The sequence below is a fragment of the Sturnira hondurensis genome, unplaced genomic scaffold (assembly GCF_014824575.4).
Source record: "Sturnira hondurensis isolate 20B ecotype Veracruz unplaced genomic scaffold, ASM1482457v3 Scaffold0023930, whole genome shotgun sequence".
Classification (NCBI taxonomy): domain Eukaryota; kingdom Metazoa; phylum Chordata; class Mammalia; order Chiroptera; family Phyllostomidae; genus Sturnira; species Sturnira hondurensis.
Window position 1 is genome coordinate 34514 of NW_028096561.1, and position 18651 is coordinate 53164.

General features: G+C 49.3%; 2 long non-coding RNA genes and 1 gene segment (V, D, J or C); 1 reads left to right on the forward strand and 2 right to left on the reverse strand.

The window, feature by feature from the left end:
* Positions 1-1197: 1197 nt before the first annotated feature.
* Positions 1198-14721, forward strand: LOC118981312 (uncharacterized). The gene is made up of 3 exons (XR_005065329.1): positions 1198-1280; positions 3966-3971; positions 14712-14721. It is a non-coding gene; the product is annotated as an uncharacterized LOC118981312 (long non-coding RNA).
* On the reverse strand, positions 5365-5706 carry LOC118981311 (uncharacterized). The gene is made up of 2 exons (XR_005065328.1): positions 5597-5706; positions 5365-5499 (listed from the first exon to the last, which is right to left on the reverse strand). It is a non-coding gene; the product is annotated as an uncharacterized LOC118981311 (long non-coding RNA).
* Positions 10762-11287, reverse strand: LOC118981308 (probable non-functional immunoglobulin lambda variable 5-48). The segment is given in 2 exon segments: positions 10762-11123; positions 11229-11287. Coding segments are annotated over 2 exon segments (393 nt in total).
* Positions 14722-18651: the final 3930 nt, after the last annotated feature.

The following is an 18651-nucleotide window of genomic DNA, read 5'->3' on the forward strand; positions in this document are numbered from 1 at the left end:
TTATATTAAATCATAAAGCCATATATATATATATATATATATATGTATATATATATTTCTGTCCTACTTCCTGAAGCAGAAATTCTGAAACACTTGTAAAGCCCATGGGTGGCAACTGTGTCCCTCTCCCTAGTGGTGACTCTGGGACGGCTCCTGGATGGGGCTTGGTCACCATAGAGACCAACCAGGATTAGAAGGTTGGAGTTTTCAGCTCTACTCCCACTCTCTTAACAGAGGAGGGCTGAGAGATGAGGCAATAACTCACCATGTCTATGGTATGAAAACCCCATACAATTCCACAATGTATGAGCTTGTGGAGCTTCTGGTTTGACCAATGAAGTCACAGCAGGAGGGTAACACAGGCCAGCTTCTCAGGGACAGTGACATTTGTGCTCAGTACCTGTCCAGAGCTCATCACCCACCCACCTCTTCATCTGCCTGTTCGTCTCTACCCTTCATCCCAGTCTCCGACAATGTGGTAAAGTGAGTGTTGCCCTGAGTTCCATGAGATGCTCTAGCAAACGAATCAAACCCAAAGTCAGGGTCATGGGAACCTCCCAATGGAGCCAAATCCCACAGAAACTGGCCCAGTCTGTAGACGTCCTGTTTGTGATTGGCATCTGAGTGGGAACAGTCTTGTGGGATGAAGCCTTAACCTGAGCATCTCACACTGACTCCAGGCAGACAGTGTTAGGATTGAGATAAACTGCAGGAAATAAAGCTGGTGTCTGAGAGAATCTCTTGCTGTGCTGAAGAATTCCCTCAGGTTTTGTGGCCATGAGTGTGAGAAGTGAAGTTTTCTACATGAACAGTAAAGGACATACAACTGAAGGAACAAACTGAGTTTTTAGTTTAAAATATATTTCTTCTTGTTGATTTACTTCAGACTCTATGGGTCTCTGACCTCAGGCTCTGTGATGCGCTGTGTGTTCCTGGGATGCCCTGCTGTCTTAGGTGACAGCCCTAAGCTGCGGGGTACACTTTCCTCCTCAGGGACAGGTGTTGCCACAGAGAAGCCTCCCCTGCACAGGCCATCAATGAAAGGGAAGCTCAAGCCAAATTCTACGGGCCCAGGGGTTTTCGTCTCACTTCCTCATCATCTGAGCCACTGTGAATAACTGTAGCTGCTCCCACTGCCATGATATATACAGCACAATAATAGTCTCCCTGTCCTCAGGTTGCAGCCCAGAGATGAGTAGGAGCCGTGTGTTGGCTGAAGTGTCTTTGGATCCAGAGAAGCGGCTGGGGACCCTGGAGCCCTGGTGCTTGTCTGAGTCTGAGTAGAACCTCAGCAGATACCAGGGAGGGCTCCCTGGATTCTGCTGGTACCAGTATATGTTATAGCCACCAACACTGAAGCCACTGCTGAGGGTGCAGGTGAGTCTGGCTGTGGCTCCAGGAGATGCAGAGACAGAGGGTCGCTGAGTCGGCACAGGCTGGGAGAGGGAACCTGCAAACACAGACACTCAGCAGGGATGGGGCATGGGCCAGCATAAGGGTACTTTGAACAAGACAAGACAAATCTCAGGTAGCAGACTCTTCAAGGTCTGTCCCTACCTGTGTAGTGAGAGAGGAACATGAGGAGGAGAGGAGTCCAGGCCACAGTGCACACAGCCCCTGAGCTCACTGTGGGGCTGGGCTGCCCAGGCCTCCTTTTCTCCCCACCTCCTGCCAGGGGAGGGGCTGTCCATGCAAATGTGTGTCCATCCAGGGGCTGCCCACTCCTCCCTGAGGTCTGGTGCTGGAGCTCAGCTCACACCCCAGACAGAGGGGAATGGAGGTTGGCTTCACCCCTTGAAAAGTCACAGGAATAAGACGAGATCAGGTGCATTCATGGTACGGTGGCCTTACAGACTATATCTGCATGAATGTCTAACCTTAATTTCAAGAACATAAACACCCCTGTGTTCATTGCCCCATTATTTACATTCACCAAGACCTGGAGGCAGCCTAAGTGTCCATCAGTAGATAAGTGTATAAAATAACTAAGGGACATTTACACAATGGAATACTACTTGGCAATTAAAAAGAAGAAAATTTTGCCCTTTGAAAAAAAATGGAATGGACCTGGAGAATATTACACTGTGTGAAATAAGCCAGTCAGAGAAACACAAATACCATATGACTCACATGTGGAATCCAAGCAACAAACTGAACTCACAAGGGAAATAGAGACAGACTCTTAGTTAGAGACCAAGGTGACAGCTAAGGGGGGAGGGTCAGAGGGTGGAGGGACTGAGCAAAAAGGAAAAAGGACTCATGGACATGGACAACAGTAGGGTGATTGTGGGAGAAGGGGTGATTGGGGGGACTGGATGGTAATGGAAAAATAACATTAAAGAAAGAAAAAGCCTGAGGAGGAAGCACCTGCTGAGAGAGTACAAAGGTCTTTGCTCAGAGGATCTGCCAGGCCCTAGAGGATCCATCTGCAGAGTAACAGTGAGTTCCTGCCCCTCCCCCAGCCCCAGGCTCCATTGAGTAAAGGATCCTAACTCAGAAGCTGAGTAGAGACCACAGGACAGTCCCACAGCGCCCCCTATTGGTCGCAGCTCACACTCCTCACCATGGCCTGGAGCCCTAAGAGCCCTGCTGGTCTCTGCAGCTCAGCAGGTTGCACATCATACTTTGGGCTTCATTCCTAAAACTGGAACGACTTTATGATCCAGAATTCCACTTGTGGGTGTTTATCAGAAGAAAACTAAAACATCTGTAAAAGACATGTGCAACCCCAGGTTCAGAGCAGCATTATTATACAATAGCCAACATGTGGAAATCATCCAAGTATTCCTTCATGGGTGAATGGCTAAAGATCATGTCTTATATAATATATAATATTAAACCAATATATAAATGAGCCTTTGAGAGAAATGGAATTTTGTCGTTTGACACAACATGAATAAAACTTGGGGACATTATGCCACATAAATAAGTCAAACAGCCAGACAGACAACATGATCTCACTTACATGCGTAATCTGATCAACAACAAACCCCTAATAAACAAAAGATATGGAGAACAAATCAGTGGTTGCCAGAGTCTGAGGTGGGACAGAAATGAGAGAAGACATTCAAAGGTACAAATTTGCAGTTATAACATAAATCAGGTCCTGGTCAGGTAGGTCAGTCGGTTAGAACATGTCTCGATGAAGCAATGTTGCGGGTTCCACCTGTGGTCAGGGCACATATAAGAAGCAACGGATGAATGTGTAAATAAGTGGAACAACAGCATCCACATCTGTGTGCGTGTCTCTCTCACTGTCTCTCTCCTTTCTTCATGTCTCTCTCCCAAACCCCTTCCTCTCTCTCACTCTCTCTAAAGTCATTCCTCCTAAGAAGCCATCATTATTTTTTTAGAATGTTCTAGAAGCCAATATCTGGGAAAAGGGAGGCTCATCACACTGGATACCTGCAATTCCACTCAACGGACAAGACAATAAAATATTTACGAGTAAACTAGTGCAGGATCATGCACATTTGTAAATATTTCTATACGCCATCGTACATGTCCATGAAACCAAACCTGATTTCATACTCTTATCAGCAACTCTAATATGTCACTGCTGGGAGCATCACTCCTCTTGCCCCTGGTGATAAATATCGATTTCCATTCCTGAATCAACAGTCTGGCTCCCACCGGTGCCCACCCACTACAACAATGCACAGCACAGCCACACCTGCACTGTGACCTGTACCCCCTGAGAATCCACTTTATCACCTGGAGAACAGTTTTATGTGCAGTTTCATTTGCTGTTAGTATGACAGGCTCCCTCACTGTCACAGGTACTTCAGTCAGTAACTTTCTTCCCCTTCTCCCCAGGGCAGTGGCTCATGCCTTCACAGTGGAAACTGATGGGCTCCTGTCCCTTCCACACTCCACCACAGGACCCTCGACCTCCTAAACTGCACATCATGTGCATACGTGAAGGTCTGTCATTGTGCTTCTCAGTTTTCAATGCATTTGACAAGGTTGTAGTGCCATTTAGGTGCCACTACATTGCCATATAGAATAATTTTGTTGCTCCTCCTATTTTTCACATAGTCAAATTTACAGCAGACGCTCACACTCTCCCTAGAGTGTTGCCTCTTCCAAAATGTGACATCATTAGAATCATAATGTGAATCACATCGACTTTTAAAAAGAGGCCACTTGTTGGAGAATGTCACTACTACTCCCAGCGTGGGTGAGTCGACACACAGCTGTAACACACACCCACACACGGCCTGTTGGTTGCTGTCAGGTTGGGGAGACTGTTAACAAAGCAGCTGTGAACATTCACATACACGTTTTTCTGTGGAAAGAAAATTTGAATTTATTTTTACCATTTATTTTATATTGTTATTGAGGTATAATTGACATACAATATTACATTAGTTTTAAGGGTACAACATTATTGTCCTATATGGATATATATAAGCAAAAAATTCCCATGAGGGTGAGTCTAGTTGACATTTGTCGCTATATATACAAATATTATCATTTCTTGTGTTGCAAATGTTTGGAGTCTGCACATTCAGCTGCATTCACACAGTAACATTCACAGCATCTCTGCCCTCCTCCTGTGCTGTCCATGATGTCACCAGAACCATTCATTTCACAACTGGATGTTGGTCCCCTTTCACTCCCTTTGAACACATGGGCCACCTCCTTCATCTGTTACCTCTGGACACTACCAATCTGTAATAATTTTGTACTTTGACATAGACATATTTTACACTGAGAATCAGAAGACAATACAGCAGTCAGCAGTAATTACACTAAAGGACATTATAATATGAGATGCAAACAGGCTGACTCATCCTTCACACACAGCACACACAGTGCTCACACCCCATGGTAGGTTCAGGGGCCCAACACAATGTTTTATTTATTTGAACATCACAATAAAAACTGAATACAAACCAGTCTGGCTGTAAACTGTCTCCACCTTGTGGGAAAATAGACTTTCAGTTTTATCTAGGACACTTAGTCTAGAAAAGGGCTGTTGTGAGTGACTCTGAGGACAGAAAGGAGAGAGGACCCTTCAATCCCAGAAAGTGTCCCTGGGGAAACCTGATCCCAGGACAGAAGCCAGAGAATGGACAGAAGTCACAGGGCACAGGCTGAGGCTGAGCAGCAGGGGCTGCAGTGTTCACCCAGCTCACAGATGACATAGGGGTTCTTGTCTCACTTCCCCACAGGCCTGGAGCACTGTGGGACCATTGAGACTATTGTCCCATGCTGAGCAGTAATATTCAGCCTCATCCTCAGCCTGGAGCCCAGTGATGGTCAAGGAGCCCGAGGTCCCAGACTTGGAGCCAGAGAATCTATCAGGGACCCCTGAGGGTCGACTATTAGTATTATAGATGACAGTTTTAGGGGGTTTTCCTGGAACCTGTTGGTACCAGTTCACATAGTAACTCCCGATGTTGGAGCTGCTTCCAGTGCAGGAGATGGTGACAGTCTGTCCTGGGTTCCCAGACACTGAGGGCGGCTGAGTCAGCACAGACTGGGCCCAGGACCCTGGAAGAGGGAGACACACAGAGATGGTGATCAGAAGTCTAGAGGCAAGAGGAGGAACCCATCCCAGCATCCTTCCCCTGTCCCCTTATCCAGTGACCTGTGCAGTGAGCCAGGAGTGTGAGCAGAAGAGGGGACCAGACCATGATGGAGACCAACCCTGAGTCCTGTCTTCTGTGGCCCCACAGCTGAAGCAGAGCTTCCCCCAAACCTCTCCCTTCCCCTCTTCATACTCTGAGAGAGGGAGGGCCCACTCATGCAAATGAGGCACCCCCCACCCCCAGATGTATAATTCCTCCCTGGGCCCAAACCAGGCACCTCTGCCTGAGGAGGCCATTGTTTGCTGGGTGGGGCTGTGTGAGGTCCATGGGTGGGGGAAGTCACAGCTGTTAGACGAGGGAGGACACTAGGCAGAGCCAGGAGGTTGGTAGCAGCTCAAATCACCCCCCCCATCCTCCCCACCCGCCTCCGTTCCTTATAACAACACCCAAGAGCCCTCTAGTGTCCATAGTTAGACACAACATTGTGTGACCTGGTGTCCAGAACCCATCAGAGACAACCTCTGCACCCCAGGACTCTCTGTCCAATATACCCTGCCTTAGGTCTAGGCCAGGGGTCCCCTCTAGTGGCCTCCCCGTCACCTCAGGGCATTTTGTGCTCTACTCAGCATTCTCTGTTGTGTCTGTCCTCAACTCCCTTGTTCAGTGGTCAGGACTGCAGTGATGTCTCTCACACAAACTCTTAGGCCAGTATCAATCCAGAGCAGTGACCGGCCACAGTCATATTTGCCGTGTGACAAAGACTTGACCATTTCTGTGATGGGGACCAGGCAGTATGACTTAGGTCCTCATCCCAGAACCAAGCATTCCCTCCCAAACCTCCATGGGCAGAAGTGGACTCGATGACCACGTGTGCAGCCTCCAGAGGCTCACGAGCACTTTCCACCTGAGCCTTGGCCTACGAGGCCATAATGGGGCTGGGGTGTCATCAGAACATTCCAGTGTGATAATGGGACTGGACTAAAGGCCACGGATCACAGAAGGGCCTCTGAACTTTGGATCCTGAGAGACAAATGACTGTAGGGAAGGCTCCTGGGTCTAGTGTCAGACACAGGGTGAGGTGGGTTTATGGACCTGGCTGGGGTTCCAGTGGAAGACTTGCATCTCATTTTCCTCTTGGGCTGGTGCCTTGGCTTAGGGTGCAACCCCTGCAAATCTCAAACCCACTGTCACCCTTGTTCCTTCTTGTTCCATCCTCCTAGAGGAGTCCAAAGGTGTCAGAAGAATAAGTGACCAGGTCCAGAAACAAGAGAACAGTTAGGGACCCTGAGAGTCCAGGACACCAGTGTGACTTTTGGGGGCTCCTGTGTGGGAGCCATTGGGGCCTGGACACAGTGCAGCCTGACTCAGCAGCTTCTTCCAGGGCACATGAAGCAGATGTTTCAACCATGGGGGTGGGGGCAGTCAGCTGGGACAATGCAGACCACCCACAAGGCCCTGGAAGGGACCACATAGCACACCTGAGGAGAAGCCAGCCCAGAGAAGGTGCAGCGACCCTGCCTGCTGTCAGTCAGTAGAGTTTGCTATACACCAATCCCAGTAACAGTGAGAAACTTGTACTGTCCCCTCTGCTGACACCCACCAAAGCGCCCTCTCAAGGGGAAGAGTTTGAATCAGTAACAACGTAAAAAGGAAAAGTGCTCCTATAACCTTCCTGCTCAGTGCTGACAGTTTACTGTGTTTGTGTGTAAGAAGGTATTTCACAACACATTTAAATTTTCTTCTGCAAGTGAAGCTCCCTGATGCTCACGCTCCCTCGGGCTTCCTGCCCCAGCTCTGCCCCATCCCTGCAGTGTGGTCCCGGATATTTACTTCTTACTGATTTCTGAATATTGTATTTATTTTTCTAAAGATCTAGTAAAAGATTTTTTAATATTGGGAAAAGACTAACATATACTATGAACTACTTTTAGAATTATACAGCATTTTTATTTATTGTACATGGGAAATTTTTAAATTATTGTTAAATAAACTATCAATTCAGTCTCTAGACTCCTACATACAGATAGTAGTTTCCATCACTTTAAACTTAAGTTGACTCCTCACTTCCAAATATTTTTCTTGCTTCTGTTACTGATTTGACGCATCCGTGGTCACACCTGTCACAGTGGCTGCGCTAGCAGCCAGCGTGAGAGCCCTTGAGTCAAGGGCCACAAAGCTGCCCTGTGAGCTTTAGACCAACACCCCTGGATGAAAGACGCACAGTCGTCAGTACCACAAGCAGGTGCTCTTCATTTCCCCACGTCCGTACTTCCTTCTACAGAACGAGCAATTTAATGCAAGTGGCAGCTACTTAAACGTTTATGGAAAATGTCACATGTGTTTTTCTACTACTTAAGGCTACTGCAATTTTAAAATAAATAGCGAAAAAAGTTCCCTTTGAAACAAATGTACTCCTTTCACCCCACGATGAATCTCCACTTGTGTGTGTCTTTCGTTTATGACAAACCTTCACAGTCATGAACCTTCTCATGTTCGATTCCCAACATCTGTGGTGGAGTCTTTTTCTTTCACTTTGAGAAATGTGTAAGAAGCAGACACACCTCACGAAGGGCCTCGAGTGACAACGTGATGAGGACAATGAGCTCCATTTGCCACACGAAGGGTCACAGATCTCCTCTGCTCTGTGTGACAAGCCGCACACTGACATCCCAGCTCAGCTGGAGGACGAGGGCGCACACAGCAGTGAGGATGAGGGTCCACAGGCACCAAGGCCCTGCCCTCCCCCCAGCTGAGCTGATCCCCGAGACTCACAGCAGCCACCCCCGTCTTCCTGGGCCTGCAGGGACCCCATCCTCACAGGGAGCCCAGAGTCTGAGGGCAGGTGCTGATGGGGAGCAGTGTGTGCAGAGCAGAGGGTCAGGCCCAGGATGCCAGGGGGGCGGGGACGGCTCGTGGCCTCAGGAGGACAGACAGAGCCCAGACACAAGGGCTGGTGCTGATGGGAAAGGTCTTCACACCTGTGGGCTCCTGACAGAGACAATATGAGACTGTTGGATCCCTTGTGTCAGACTCTGGTTGGTTCCTCCCTCCTGAGCTGAAGTGAAATCAGAAAGGATTCGGTTCTCCTCAAAACCAGAGATGCTGGGAAAGTCTTCAGATCCTCAGAGGGTGGTCATAGACGGAACAACCGAGTCACTTCCAATGTGAAATTAGAGGAAGGGACGTGACCACAGATGGTAGGACCACAGAGGGAGGGGGGATAGTTGCATCTTAGTCCTCACGGCTAGAACAGACTGATGAGAACATTTTCTATCAAGTCCTATACATCAGTCTCTTCCTGGGACTGGATGTAAAACACAAGTGAGAAGCTTTCCTTGGAAAACCTGAAGCCACAGTTTCCATCGCAAAAGGCTCTGAGACAGATGTCCCAGGTCACCCACTCCAGGGCTGCTGCTGTCCCCAAGCCACACTGCGGCTCCACGTCTGTGGTGCTGCTGCTTCAGCAATAGGTGACCTTGTTCCTGAGACCTGGCCCTACATGGTGGATGCACAAGCCAGCACAGCCTAAGGCAGGAACCTGGAAGACATAAATAACGAGGGACTGAGAGGTGGTGTCCCTGCTCCTTTGTCCCCAGCTTAACTCCCTTGAGAACGAACATTCCCAGAGGTTGTGGTGGTTTCCATGGGCTCAGAGCGTTGATGAGATTTCAGGAACTTTATGTGTCAGAATCACCGTGTTCGCTCCCTGCTGCTGCCTCTGCCAGGACAGTCGCCCTTGACTGTCTGTCCTGGGTCCCAGGCCCTGAAGGAGGCTGGATGAGCAGGGAGAGATGCAGGGGCCTGTGTGCACAGGGCCGGGACCACACTGCAGGGAGGGGGCAGAGCTGGGGCAGGAAGCCCAAGGGAGCGTGAGCATCAGGGAGCTTCACCTGCATCAGGTGTGATCAGTGAGGGGAAGGGGAATCCAGGATGTGGGGGCGACAACCTGAGCCCGGATTTAGGCCCTGGAACTAGCCTCACAGCCACAGCCCCCTCCGCAGTCCATGTACTGGGAGACCTTGCAGTTAGTTTTTCCTTCCATTTGGAAAAAAACTGTTGTCTTAGGCACACTGAGAATTTTGAACCACAAACCAGGATATTTACTTCAGTTTAAATTTCTTGCCATGTTTTCTAACTTTCACTATAACTTTCTCACAGATTACCCTTAAATATTTCACATGTACACTGTTACAAATAGGTACTGACGAGGAACAAGTGGGTTCTGGCGCCTGCCCCAAGGAAAGCCAGATTGGTGAGACAGGAGCTGGTGCAAAAGACCAAGGTTTATTCAGGTTCTGTGGGGCCTGGGAGATGGGTGGACTCTGGACTCAAAGCCTGTCTCCCCTTCCTGCTCAAGCCCACAGTTCTTACAGGTGTAGGGAGGGGAGGGCTCTTCCCTTCTATCCTATTGTCTTGCTGATAATCGGTAGGTTGGGTGATGTCCATTCATCTTACCAACTATTGGCAGCTCAGTGTAAGTGTCTCCCTTACCACCACCTTTGCCAAATAGACTCCCAAGCTCCCTGACTCTCTGTGGTATCGGGGTCAGTGGGGAGGAGGTGGGGGCTGCAGGACACACTGTCAGGGACCCTGGAGACCCGCAGTCTTCACCCCATACCCTGATGCTGGACAAGGTGCCCTGGCACCCTGGGGAGCCTCTCGGAGTCCCCTGAGCATCCCTGGGTCCCAGCCCGCTCACCTGTGCTCTGTGAAGCATCCACATGGCCCATGACTCACAGTGGCCACCTGGGACCACACTTCGACTGGCAGCAGCCTACGGCAGCCGTGCTGATTATTTTTACGTTCTGATAGCTCACTGCTGGTACATACAACATGGTAAGGTTTATGCTGATGTGTGATTTGGCATCACCCAATTCAGACTTGAGCACTCAGACTAGAATCCTGTCCCAGTCGCTCCTGCAGCCTGAGCTGGCCTTGGCTGGAATCAACCTGACTTGACCTCCTCAAATGTCTCCAGTGGAAAACTGTTCTCTCCCAGCAAGGAATGTCTGTCTGTGAAACAGTTAACACAGTGACAACACATGCGCCAGACCCGTTGTAAAGGTTAAATGGAAGGAAAAGACGTGTCATTGTCAGATCTACTGGTCCGAGGAAACTCAGGCGCGGAGGGAAGAGCTGAGGGCACAGTCAGGGCTGAGCTGCAGTCGGTCAGAGACACTGGCAGTGGCAGCTGCACCGGGACTGGAGAGCAGAAGGGAGGTTTCTGTCTCACTTCCTGCTACATCTCAAACACCGTGCTATTCCTGGTGTTGCCGTCCCATGTATCACAGTAATAGTCAGCCTCATCCTCGAGCTGCAGCCCAGTAATGTGCAGAACACCAGAGTTAGTCAAGGTGTCTATGGATCCAGAGAAGCGGCTGGGGACCCCAGAGCCCTGGTGCTTGTTTGAGTCTGAGTAATAGTACAGCAGATACCGGGGAGGGCTCCCTGGCTTCTGCTGGTACCAGATTATGTAGTAGCTGCCAACACTGAAGCCACTGCTGAGGGTGCAGGTGAGTCTGGCTGTGGCTCCAGGAGATGCAGAGAGAGAGGGCGGCTGAGTCAGCACAGGCTGGGAGAGGGAACCTGCAGACACAAATACTCATAGGTGAAGAGGCATGAACCCATGTTAAGGTTTCTGATTTCTGAATCAAGTTTACAAATGACCTGTGTTCCTGAGCCTGCCCCTACCTGTGCAGTGAGAGAGGAGCACGAGGAGGAGAGGAGCCCAGCCCATGGTGCACACAGCCCCTGAGCCCACAGTAGGGCTGGGCTGCCCAGGCCTCCTTTTCTGCCCACCCTCTGGCAGGGGAGGGGCTGTCCATGCAAATGTGTTTCCATCCAGGGGCTGCCCAGCCCCTCCATGAGCCCTGGTTCTGGAGCTCAGCTCACAGCCCAGACGAAGGGGCATGGAGGTTGGCTTCACCACCTGGAGAGCCCTCCGGGAAAATACCCATGAGACCACACAGGGTCTCTGCTCAGGGGACTCTGCCAGGCCAGAGGGGAAACAGCTACTGAGTCCTTTTCAGAGACCACAAAGCCTGGCCACCAGGCCCAGTCTCCAGGGAGTGAACAGTCCTCACTGAGCAACTGTATGGGGACCTCAAGGCTGACCCACAGCATCACCTGCTGGTCATATGTGTAAAAAACGTTTTTAAAGTAAAGATTTCTACACTTGATTTAAAAATACATAAAATGTATACTTTCCTAGGACGATGCAACACCAGCCACATCAAAAATAAAACAAATAATAGATCAGTTTTCTCATAAAAGTAGAAAATGTTGTGGAACTGCTTTACAGAATGGACTTTTTCACTGGAACACCAAACACACCGTCACTAGGATGATTCTGAATTATTTTTGTCATAGTTTTCAGTAACATTTAAAAAGATGTAGAATGTGTCTGTTCTTTTTAAAGCAATTGCCACAGTGGGAAACGCACCAGGAACTTATGGACCAGTGACATCAAGGGCTGATGCAGGCGCCCAAATGAAATGTGCACAAAGGGAACCAGAATGAGAAGCGCATGTGCAGTTACTGAATGTCATTTAATCCAAGGTAAATGTTGGGCTTCACTCTGAGAAATATGTAGTATTATACACCATAATAATACAATGACACATAATATACATATTGCCTCCCTTTGTCATGAAAACCATGTAACAAATTCAACAGCAAATTCATGTAAGCCATATGCATGTCTGTTTTATATATTACTAGATAAATGTATGACATATGGCTCTAGACACCTGGTGCTGGTGCAGAAGTGACAGCAGCGATCTCCCAGTGAGTGACCTGCTAGCAATGCTACCTAGTCCTGGAAACAGTCAGCGGCAGGGGAGCAATGGGCGGAACAAGAGGAAGGGGGGAAATCATTGGCTCTTGTGCCCGGGAGTGAAGAGAACCCTCTGAGCTCTCAGGGATGGCCCCAGGTCTGAAGTGACAACCTGACTCCCATTCAGGCTGAGTCCTCAGGAACACAAATCATCCCATGGTGGGGTCTCTGTCTCAGAGCCAGGATAACCCCCTTGCAGAGACTTCAGGTGCAGAAAGTGGTGACTGTCTGACCAGGGACCAATACATGGAGACAGACAGCCAGAAGTCAGGGGTCATAGCACCTGGTCCGTGTGAAACTGAGGAGAAGTCGGGTGCTCTGGGGCCCCAGGAGCTCCTCTCTGTAAATTGTGACTAAGGCTCTCTACATAAGCACTGAGAGAGGAAGGCTCTGGGGCACGATGGTGACATCTCAGAGCTCTGTCTCCTGTGGTTCTGTGGACAGATTCAGTCCAAGGATGAGTCCTATTTCTGCAAGCTCACTTCCTCCTTGGAGATGCATTCTGGCTCCTCATCCTCTAAAAGCTCCAACCTGCCCTGAATTTGGCCAAAGACTCCACAGTGGAAGAGGAGGAGAGGACCCACATTTGAAGCACTGAGGTGTGAGAGCTACACCCAGGAACTCATGGAGTAATGGGGGTCTCAGAGAGGGAGGAGGGTCACACATGAGTGAGGACAGTTTGCCCAACTCCTCCAGACGAAGTGAGTGCTCTACCAGGTGTCTGACTCAGCACCCACACTGCCACATGGTGCGCTGCTCCCCCTGCTGGTCACAGGGGCCACCTCCTCCTCCTCCTCCTCCTCCTCCTCCTCTTCCTCCTTCTCCTCGTCCTCCTCCTCCAGCCACTGGGTTGCCTCTGCGCACACCACACAGACTGGTCTTTTTGCACTGGTCTTTACTGATGTTACTCCCAATAGGTGAGAGAGGTCCTTTCTAAGTCTCCATGGGAACAGTAATGCACTCACATTTGAACATTCGTCTCCACAGAAAACTGTATTTTTTCAAAACGTCCATTTTCACCCACTGCACCCGAACAGCTCCAACCTTCTTTGCTGTGCCAGACGCTGAACATTCATGTAAAAGGAGAGGTGGCAGGTGCAAGAGGAGCACGTGGGTGACATTTCCCCGTGTACATGTTGCACTGTTCATGGAGTGTGCGGGGCCAAGAAGCCTATTCAAAACCTTGGAGTGTAGCCTTGACCAGGTGGCTCGAGTGACCGGAGCTCTGTCCCATCCACCAAAAGGCTGTGGCTTCGATCCCCTGTCTGGGTACGTACAAAAGGCAACCGGTCAGTGTTTTCTCTCATATCAATGCTTCTCTCTATCTCTGTCCCTCCCTCCCCTTCTAAAATCAACAACAAAAATATTTTGGGATGGATATTTCAAAAAAGATGGAGTGAAGTTGGATCTCTAGGATAAAGCAGATGATCACCAGGGCAGAGTGGGAAAGCGCCCTCGAGTCAGAGGGCAGAGCAGGTGCCCAGGCCAGGAAAGGGGAGGCTGCTTGCTGACCACCCCGGGGAACGACCACTGCAGGTCTGGGAGGCGGACCCTCTGAGCTTGTGTATCCAGTGACTCCAAATACAGTTAAAAATCTGAGAAAATATATATTTCCTTACTTAAACATTGAAATCCATTTTCACTACTTGTTAATTTATATGAGTGTTTGATCATGTAGCCACAACTATATTCACCATTGTGTTGCCTATAGAAATTGGCTAACTGTGCAGGTATACTTTCTTTTCACTTACCTTCTTCTTATTAGTGGTGCACACCACTGTCGACTGGAACCCCGCCCTTGTCTTCCCCCGGGGCCGTCAAGTGGTGCTCTCTGAGGTGCCCACAGGCAGGGTGAAGATGGAGCGCTCGGGGTTTGGGTCTCACTCCCCCACTGGCTTGGAGCCCTGTGTGACCAGGGAGGCTGCTGTCGCACACTGAGTGGTAGTGCTCAGCCTCGGCATCAGGCTGGAGCCCAGGCAGGGACACTGTGCTGTGTCTCCCAGGGCCAGAGAATCTCCAAGGGACTCTGGAGGGCCTGTCACTATTCTTGTGGCCAGGACTTGGGGAATGTGGCTCTGGTGGTGCTCCAGTCCCCTCAGTCTGGTAGCCAGCATGGTTTTTGTTTCTAGGGCTGGTGAGGTGGCCATCTGTCCCAGGAATTTGGCCCCTGAGGGTGGGTAAGTGAGCCCTACCTAGGCCACAGACACTGTGAGGAGGACAGAGGTGGGGAAGAGCAGGATCACAGGTCACTGGTAATGAGAGAGGGAAGTCGAGCAGACCTGGGTGTTGATCCCACAAACACAGGGAAGGTTGGCCTTTCCTGAGCAGGGGGTGAGGAGGGTGAGGAGGAGAGGGCCCCAGGGCATGTCGCAAACTTCAATCTGATCTCTGAAGCTCTGTTGTGGGGATCGAGCTTCCCTGAGTCTCTATATCATGCCTAATACATCTGGAGGCAATGTTTGTTCATTCAGATAAGCCCTGGCCATCTTCCTGCTCCTGGCCTCCAAGCCTTGGGTCCTCAAGAATCAAGAAGAAGTAAGAGGAGGAGGACGTGAGCTGACCTAGAAGGCAGAAGTGCCTGGCTTTTGATCACCCTGATAGTTAACTAGTTATTAATAAGAATAAGAGCAAAGGCAATTAGACATTGAGCTTAATAAACTGAGGAGCATAAGCCTGCTTGCCTAGCCAGGAAGCTAGAGCGTTTACACACTCATTCACACACTCCAGAGAGCCACTGCCAAGGAGCCTTCATCCTAGAAACACAGGAAGTATCCCCAGGAGCACTGCCCGCCCACCGATACTGGACTGTTGGGGAGGCAGGGAGAGGTAAGAACAGGAGCAACAGAAGTCAAAATGGTGGGGGCGGAGGTAATTTGACCACAGAGACCTGTCAGTCAAAGGAGGGGTGGACCTATCATAAGAAGCCCACAAAAGCTTGGAAAGTTGCTTGGTTGTTTTGAAAAAGCTCCTGCTTGTAACCCTGGGGAACAAAGAAGCCCTCTCTCTCTCCCTCTCTCTCCCTCCCCCACCGCCCTCACTCTCGGTGACCTGCACTGTTTGGTCGCGCATTCACTGTCTTGCTCAGGAACCCGAGCAACCATGTGGTCCCAACCATGCTGGCTCCTACTAGACCGCATGGGGTCAAAGGACTAAGCTTGAAAACGAAACAGGAACTCTGGACACTGGCCTTTGCTTTAGCCTGCTGAAGACACAGCTGGATGTTTTCCATGGCGGGACAGACAGAAGCGGACATTGGAAACCCAGGGACAGATTCTGCCCAGAGAAACCTTGCCACACACACCACAGCCTCCTTCTGTGTGTGGGTCTGCTAAGTGCTTTTCTCATAATCCTGTGCAAGAGCCCGATTTCCACTGCACAGCCCAATGAGCAGGGCAGCAGTGTCCCAGCTGCTGTGGAGATGGGTGGAGACTTCACACACAGGGAGGCCCCCTGGAGGCTGGTGTTGGGCCAGGAGCAAAGTCTTTGTACAGACATTTGATCACAGAGATAACATTTTCGGGTGGATTGTAGACAGTTGCTTGATGGGTATTGTATTAACTGGCAGTCATTAAGCATGCACGGGTTTGCATAAAAGCCAAGAAGATTGAATTTGTTTGTGGAAACCAATGAATGGCCCTGAAAATGACTTCAGTAACTAAACCATCATGGATATTCCAATTTAAAAGTTATTTGTTTAAATTATGCTGGTTTTGTCACAAGTTTGTCCTCCTGTAAAACATCAGCGTGACATGGGAAAAGGACAACTGTGTAAAATGAGTTTCCGGCTTCAGCGGGCCGCTCGAGTCCAGTGTTTGTCTGAGACAAATCCTATCGCAGAAAAGCATTAAACAGGTAAGTATTAAAGACTAGAAAACACATTCTCCACCAAAGTGAGAAATGCATTTACTTTACTCAGGTAGCAAACACGGGGAGGGGGGGCAGTTGTTTTTTTTTTGTTATTGTTGTTCATAGAACAAACAATCCATCTCAATTTTAGTCACGATCAGGCACAATTCCTGATTCTATTTAGACTGTGTAAATACATCATGCACACTTATATGCTGTCTTTATTTGTTGGGAAATACGCTTCTACGTGGTGCCATGCTGAAGGATACAGGCTTGGTGTCAGTCTGCCAGCATCCAATTCTGGCTGTTATTTAATAGCTTATTTCTTGACTGACTGTAAAATGAGAATAAAATGTGTAGCTACTGTATGGGTTTACTATACGGTTGAATCACATGAAGTCAGTGTTTTGAAGGCCCAGCACACTTAGTAAATGTTCAAAATCTGCCAATTGCTATTGCAAGCCGTGTACGTCACAGTGATTATTGTGGACCATGTGCATTTAATTTTTTTATTGTTCTTGGGCAGTTGCCTGTTGTCATTTTTAGCAATAGAACGCCTGTGGTGAGTTTAGTATATCTTTCTTTCACACAGGACTTAATACTAGTAAAGAGATCAAAGGGACCAAGGCTCCCGTCTTCCTCCATTTAAAGCCCATGTCTGAAATCTCTCTGCAATGCCCTTTTACTTAGAGAATAACTTGAGCAGGAAATAGAGGGTACAGACTTCCACCCCCCCCCGAATTCTCAAAACACTAAATGCTTAAACATTTTCTCAGAAGCTTAATGTAACAGCCAGTTGTATATTGTACACTGTAAGTAATGGTCTGTCTCTAACACAAAATTAAAAAGCATGTTCAGAAATCTAGATACAAACACATTCATGAGAAAGCGCATTGCACCACCTTCACAGCTCAGAGGTTCCGAGGAGCAGCGCTTGGACCACCACTGCTGACCCTGAAGGTGAAGGAAGAGGGTCACTGAACTAAGCCAGCCAGCAGAACAGGGCAGGGGAGGGAGCAGGGAGAGCAAAGGTGAAGGATGTAAACTACAGTTAACCAAAAAAGAGAGAGAGATTTCTGTATGAGAACAATGGGAAGCCACTGGAAAGTCTTAGGCAGAAGAGTAATAGGATCTGACTCTCAGTTTTAGGAACCCAGCACATTAGAGGGAGAATGAGGGGGAAAGGGGAGAGTCCTTGGGAGTGGGTGTTGTGTCCAGGACAGAGACTGGTCCTGTGTCCAGTGGCAGGAGTGGGAACGAGGGTGTTATCCGGAAGATGGTGAGCAATGGAGGAGGGGATCGTCACCAGCACCTACCGATGGGGTGGGCCTTAGGGGACAGGAGGGAGGTGTCAACGATGCCACCCAGAGTTTTGTTCTGAGTACCAGGCTGGGTGGTGGAGCTTTTAAGGGAGTTGATCAAGAAAGGAACGTGGATTCACCAAACAGCATGGGGTCGGGGGACCTGCACGTAGTCCAGTGCTGCTGAGATGCAACACCCGTGACCCCACCGGGTGAGTAAGAGAGGAGGCTAAAAATGGAGAAGACTACATCGTGAAAAGCCTCCTTTCTTGGTGGGCTCTTCTCACACAGGCAAGTGGATAGCCTCTGGCCTCTTTCTTCCAAGAAACAGTGGCATGATGTTGAGAATGCTCTCTCGGGTGCGGCGGTCCGGTTCGATTACTGGAAACAATGCCAACGGAAGGAGACAGGCGAGGAGGCTGGAGGGAGAAGTCAGGTTGACTAAATGTTCTCTCCTCTCACTCATGTGTCTGAGAGAGAGTTCCCATTCCCTGACATTAGCGTTCTTTTTGCTAAATCTCTTCATTTTCAATGCAAATTCTAAGGTGCTTTCAGCTAGGGGTCATTATCTAATTCTCTGTTACTCAGTGTGCACAGCATTCTGTTTTCTCTGCTTTCCCCCCTTTGGAGAGTGTGCAGCTAGGCTGGCCCTGGAAAGATTATGGGACACGTCCCCGGTGAGCACAGCCTTAGTAGGGACAGGACCTCATGGAAAAGGAGCCCTCAACCCCCACTGCAGGTGCAGAGGGGTCATTGATTTCTAATTACTGAAATCGTGTGTCTCAAGGAGGGGGCACATGCCCAACTTCCAAGGCTACAGGTAATGAGCAAATGGGTTTGAGGCACCATGCAATGGCTGAAGGAGAGAGATGGCCAAGAAGAATGAGGCTTTGCAGCCACCTGTGAGGACTCACTTATAGCTTCTGCATGACGAGCTTCTCCCTGTGAAGCCTGAAAAGTGGCATGGCACTTGGGACCGAGGGACGTCCCTCGACAGTGCGATCCTGAGAAGGGTATCCCAGAGTCCCAGGGGTTCCCTGATGGCAAGGGGTAAAGAATATCAAAGAAAGGGAAAGAAATAAACTGAGCCCTTCCCTTCACTGTGCGTGGACAGTTATGTTGTGACTGTGTA